Source organism: Adiantum capillus-veneris, chromosome 5 (genome assembly GCF_014529385.1).
Source record: "Adiantum capillus-veneris isolate H3 chromosome 5, ASM1452938v2, whole genome shotgun sequence".
NCBI lineage: Eukaryota > Viridiplantae > Streptophyta > Polypodiopsida > Polypodiales > Pteridaceae > Adiantum > Adiantum capillus-veneris.
Window position 1 is genome coordinate 49,666,905 of NC_140935.1, and position 6,478 is coordinate 49,673,382.

The window sequence follows — 6,478 nt, forward strand, 5'->3', positions numbered from 1 at the left end:
ACTCCCATGTGCCTAAATACCACCCCTTTGGACACCGTCTGCGCAGACCACATTGTCAGATCAAGCAAGTCATCTTCTGAGAGGGAGATCAATACAGATTTTTTAATATTACTACTAACCTTAAACAAACACTAAATGTCTTCGATCTTTAATGAATTTATCATACAAGCTTAATAGATATATTACATAAATTAAGGGATTATGCTCAAGAGTTATTTGATCTACCTTTCAAAGAATTTAGTAAAATTTTGTGCTTCTTGAGAGCATCTTGACAAATTAGGCTAATTTAAAGATGACCATGGAAAGACAATACTTCAGTACTTGAAATATAATTTTAATTACTATTTTTTATCACGCATACTAAATCCCAGGCGTATTTCCTGGAAAGGATTTTTTATGTAGGAATCTTAAGTAGCAAATCGTACACATCCCGTGCGAATCTATACGAACGACCTTATGAATGCACAAGATCGCTTGGCCGCCTTTGAACGCATGACCCGAGTCACGAAAGAACAAAGACTCAACGACTAGGATCCTCAACACTAAAATGCACCATGATCAGATCCAGGACAAATACTGTGAGCTTGGCCGTAGAGACACAAGTGACCATGCAACATAGACAATGGACATGGTACAAAAAATATGACATCAAGTTCCCTAGTAGAGACTTCCAAGTTCCATATGCATCTAACGGGAGAGCTTTGAGGTTTGTAAGGCACTATCCCATCCGGTGTTCAATCCATGCTTGCAATAGAGTGGCACACGATGTTTGTGAGTTGAGAAGTCGTTCAAAGCAATTAAAACGTAATAAGACTCATTGCAGCATCTATATCTATATACGTCTAATAAAGTGCCTTTTTGGAATAGGGTAAGCCTACGGCAAAGTGTTACTTTAAAGAAAAAGATCACCAAGGCATCACAAAAGTAGCGTGACCATCAAACCTGTAAGAAAGAAAGACACCTAGTAGTCATCCTCACCATACCCACCATCATCACCTCCACCGTAGCCATCATCGCGGGCCCCTCCATAGCGCTCGGCATCCTCTTCCGCTTGTTCTTCAGCAGCCTCGTCTTCTTTGTGGTCAATATACTCGCCCATGGCGAGTCCACCGACGGCGCCGGCAAGCGCACCGACGGCAAGGCCGGTGCCGATTCCGCCAAACTTACTACCTTGTTTCTGAGGTGGTGGAGTCTCCTGGTAGGCAGCAGGGGGGGGAGGCTGGCCGTAGAAATTATCATGGGGAGGGGTTCCGTAGGGTTGAGCTGGGGGAGCATAGCTGGATCCATAAGGTTGGGGAGGGGCATATGATCCATAAGGCTGACTAGGGGCGTATGTTGGGGGTGCAGGGCCAGCATAAGGGTAAGCTTGGGCTGGATAGGGCTGTGCATAAGCAGGCTGAGCAGGGTAAGGGGGGCTGTACCCTGGATATGCAGATTGCCAATCTCGTTGCCCATGATATGGAGATGGCGGAGGCACCCCATACACCCCCCTCCTCTCTCTCAATCGAATGGCGAGTTCGAGCTTACCATGCGGCCGCCCTGAAGGCCGCTTCAGCTTCATCGTATAGTCCTGCACTTCGTCGTAGCCGCCGGCATCCACGACGTCAAGGAGCGGAAGCGAGGCGCTCCCCACAATCGCCTTCGCCGCATCTTCCGCCTTGTCGTGGTAGACCTCCAGGATGAGGCGTGCATCTTCAAGCTTCTCCTTGGTGGCAGAGAGAGTGAATTTCTGGCCCCATGAGGGATCGGTGTCGCCGCTGGCATCAACCTTGGTGGTCATCTTGGTGGCCTCGGCGCCGCCGTCTTCGATCCATGCAACCGCGTATGCGCAGAGGTCACCATGCTTCCAGTTTACATTTTTGAGGTCACGGGCACTGGATATGGTGATCTCAACATCTACCAAAGGCGCCATGGCGGGGGAGGGGGGGGGGGGGGGGGGGGGGGAGAGAGAGAGAGAGAGAGAGAGAGGCACGACAGACAGACAGGGAGAGAAGGAGCTGTTATTAGTCCAATTATAGGGAGCACTCGCTTGGGGAAGGCGCTACTCTCTTTTGCTTTTTCTTTCTCACGGGTAAAATTATTGAAGGTTCCTCGCGGATCGCCCACGCCAACGGGCCTGAGACAGAGAGAGTGTGTGTTTTATATATATATATATATATATATATATATATATATATATATATATATATATATATATGTGTGTGTGTGTGTGTGTGTGTGTGTGTGTATTATATATACATATATATATATATATATATATGGAAAATTACAAAATACCTCTCTATTTTGCGGAAATTCCCAAAATACCCCTCAAATTTCAAAAATTCTCAAAATACCCCCAATATTTTGTCATAAATTCCCAAAATGCCCTTCAAATTTTCCAAAATGCCGTTGTGAGATTAAAATTCTCCAAAGGTAAAGATTAAAATTCTCCAAAGGTAAAAAAAAATTGTAGCTTTTCATAAGAAGACATGTTGTCTATCAATACAAGATGCTAAAACTAGAATTTAAGTTGGTTATGTAGGCTTTGGAGATTAATTGCTTCATTATTTTTAGACATAATTGTTCTTTTTTTTGCGAGCTAAGTTGTGACAAATTACCTGCTACGCACTCAAAAACGGATCTCAAGTGTCAAAAAAGAATAAAGATTAGAAAATATTGAACAATTATCCAACCAAAATAGACACAAGGGTATTTTGGAAATTTGTGTTTTTTAAGGGGTATTTTGGGTTCCACAAATTAGAGGTCCGTATTTTCGTATTTTTAGAGAGAGAGAGAGAGAGAGAGAGAGAGAGAGAGAGATTGATTTTGACTCTAAAGGCAAAGCAATTTCCCAACATATTCTTTGTGGTAGGCTTGGGGAGTCATTCAAATTTCAATTGTACTTCGAAATATAAAAGTAAAAATCCGGTGACTCCAATAAAACAAAATAAAAATAAACCATTCATATTGAGCAAAACACACCTTCAACCATTTATTTTAACCAATAAATATTGAAGATATACAAGACTAGCAATACATGAGGTAATTCAACCATTTATTGAAGATATACAAGACTAATTCTAACCATTTATTGAAGATATACAAGACTAGCAATACATGCGGTAATTCTAACTTGGAACTAATATCTATCGAGTTGAAGTAACAATTTGTTCAAGGTTTAGTTGCAATTCTTATTTCTCACATGAAAAGCCTCTACAACAAATAAATAACATTAAGGCATGTTCGCACTGAACAATGGGTACTATCTCCTACTGATAGCACCTTTGTCTGCACCTTAATTAGGTGCTTTCCCTCCTCTTCCTTAGAATTGTACCATCCACGGAAAGAGGCACGCATGCAACCTCATCCTTTTCTAGTTCTCTCCTCTTCAAGGCTTCCAAAAATTCAGGGTATTGGAGGGAAAGGGCACTAGCACTATTCAGGATTTGCCAGTGCCCTTATATATCCCCTTGCTTTCCACGATTTGTGATGTGAGATCAGCTATTATCTTGTAAATGGCATCACTGACCATGAGAATCACAAAGGCTTTGCACATGAGCATAGGATCCCCCTTCTTCCATGCAAACACATCCTCCTTACTTGGCTCCTCTAATGAGACTCCCGCATGAAAAAGGATGTTGAGCTTGCTACGTGCTTTGTGAAGATACATTCGATTCATTTTCGTAGAAAGAGATGAGTTGGTGAGAAGGGTATGCACCTGCTGAATTTTTGAGAAGGTGAAGGGATCTAGAGGATGTTGAGGAAGCCCCCTTTTATCTTGCTCCTCATGTGAGCGTTTCTGGAAAAGGGAGAACTGCTACACCTCTCACCACTCTCTCTGCTCGCGCTACGAGAGAGAGAGAGAGAGAGAGAGAGAGAGAGAGAGAGAGAGAGAGAGAGAGAGAGAGAGAGAGAGAGAGAGAGAGAGAGAGAGAATTACTTGGGTGCATAGAATGTCTCTTTTTGGAGCCCCACAAGTAGTGTCGTTTTCAAATCTCTTGGGAATGTGTCCCTTTCCCAAAAAATGCACTCTTTTTCTCTTTTGGTGCAAATTTCAAATTTCTCTCTGCCCATTCTGTCCTTTCTCTACACCTTTCTTTGCACCATATCCAACCCATCATCTTCCGATATCCAGGCTTTGACCATGAATCCAGCTAAGAGAGGTATCCATCATCTCCATGTTGAGTTGCAAGGTAAATATTCCCCTCTTTGAAAAAGAAATAGGATTTGTGAAACTCCTCCTTCTGCCATTAAGCAATGAGATCAGAGGGAAAGAAGCACATTGACCAATAGACAGATGGTAGATTGCATCCCATAGACCCCATTACCAGATTCACCCCACCATTTTTCAACTTCTCTTCATTGATGAGATTTGTAAGAGATGATATGAAAGGGCCATTAGGTTATACACAAAACCGTGTAGCTGAGAAGCTATGGTGAATACACTCAAGAACCATTCATGGGTGAAATTGTGATGGAATTAATCTAGTTTCATTAACCATAACGGAATTATATGAACAAGAGAGAGTGTTTCGTTAAAGATATTCCCTAGAAGCAAAAAAAAAAGTGCTTGGTTGGAGTCTATTATAAGAAAAAGCATAACTTGTTAGCTTAGCATACAAAATAACTTGAGAGAGAGAGAGAGAGAGAGAGAGAGAGAGAGAGATTAAAACCGACAACAATTGAGGACCGGATTTACTTGGAGCCGGCGGTCCCCCCTCAAAAAGGACTTTGTATTATAACTTCTCCCATTGAGAGAGACTTGTTTACAATACAATCTTTGTGTTCTTCAAAGCCCAATCGGTGTCATGAAGATGGAAATCTTTACGCACCAAAATTACACTTAGTAGGGCCTCAATCCTAAGACCTCAAACACCTTCAAAGGTGGAGAGAGCTAGTGGGGAGTGAGGAAAGAGGAGAAGAAGAAGAAGTATTCTTACAAGGAAGACATATTCTTCTCATATTAGTTCACTCATAAAGCATAGCACGTGCATAGCATAGTAATGGAGATGGTGAAGGAGATGAGCATGCTTGTAAGCTTGGCACTTACTTGGATTTTGATTCCAAGTAAGTGCCAATCTTACAAGCATGCTCATCTCCTTCACCATCCCCCCCCCCCCCCCCCAATCGAACCCCTCTCCCAAAAGGCATGCTTGAAGGCTATTGGTCCTTGCTAGGGGCTAGCCAATGAATGGCTTCCTTCATCACAAGCAAGAAGGCTAGCATTGTGACAAGTGTCATTCATTCCCTCTTTGAGAAGAAGGCTTAATTCTTTAATTCTCTAATGGCAATGGCCTATGAACTTTGAGAGTAGTGGAATTAGGAAAATTAGAGAAAGCATTTTTGTGAGATTACTTCGTGACCATAGAGATGAACTTAATTTATGGTAGCAACATAAACATAGTACTTGGTTAACTTGGCATGAACAATACTTTTGCAAGAGAGAGTTTAGAGAACATGACAATAGTTGAGGACTGGATGTATGCGGAGCTGGCCCCCCCTCCAATAGGCATTTGTATTATAGATTCTCCCACAGGGATTTAATATTTACGTAATTACGTCAAATTTTGTGTGATCACAAGGTCTTATTGACACATTTACATGATCACAGCAAACATGATCACACAGAAACCGGTTTAGGGTGACTTGCAAACCCACAAAACTCCCGCCGGGTTAACAAGAAAGCCCGGTGGGCCCGCCAGGTTTTATTATTTTCCCTGCGGGCCCGATCGGCCCGCTGGGTCTATTATCGCTTTTGCCTTCTGAGAGAGAGAGAGAGAGAGAGAGAGAGAGAGAGAGAGAGAGAGAGAGAGAGAGAGCGCTTGCACCATCTTTGCAGGTACATCGAGAGAAGAGAGGAGAGAGGGAGAGAGGGGGTCGTGTGGGAGCGTGCTCTGTGTCGCAGTCCACGGCAGCAGCAGAGTACATGACCACACGATCCAGGTATGTGTTGTGTGTGTGTGTGTATACGTAGCGTGCCTTTTGTCGTAGTGCGCGGCAGTAATAAGGTACCTTACCACACAATGGGAGTGTGTGTTTAAGCTGTTCTCCGGAACAGTGCTTATCACGGGGGCATCACCTCAGTGACGCGGGGAAGATGGTGTCCTTGTGGCAAGTATTGGCTTACTGTCTGGGTACTACGTCGGTAACGTGACAAATCTAGTATCCTTATGGTAAGTCAACTTCCCTTCCCCTTTCCCAAAAAACACATGGGCATTGGTCGGTAACACGGCTAAGAGATGTTCAAATATAGGACATTGTTTTTCCTTAGATTCAGGCGGCACTCGGTCAGTAACGCGGCTAATAGAGTGTCATTTGTTAGAAGCAAATGTTTTTGCATAAATGTGGCGTTCAGGTCGTTAACCCGGCCATACGAACGTCATATAATTTGTATGTGCATGTGCAGTTAATTTTTTAAGTATTAAGTATATGAAATACTTGGTCGGTAATGCGGCTGTGAAGAGTATTTCATATGCAAAATGTATGAGTTGTTTGA

The 6,478-nt window shown here is 43.0% G+C and overlaps 1 protein-coding gene across 1 annotated transcript; it reads right to left on the reverse strand.

Annotated features, from left to right (window-relative positions):
• Positions 1-560: 560 nt before the first annotated feature.
• On the reverse strand, positions 561-1,933 carry LOC147457285 (uncharacterized). Its single transcript, XM_086512219.1, has one exon. The coding sequence runs from the start codon at positions 1,910-1,912 to the stop codon at positions 962-964; it is 951 nt and encodes a 316-aa protein (XP_086368345.1). The 5' UTR covers positions 1,913-1,933; the 3' UTR covers positions 561-961.
• Positions 1,934-6,478: the final 4,545 nt, after the last annotated feature.

Coding starts and splice junctions, on each gene's coding strand:
- LOC147457285 (XM_086512219.1), bottom strand. CDS start 1,912: ATGGCGCCTTTGGTAGATGTTGAGATCACCATATCCAGTGCCCGTGAC.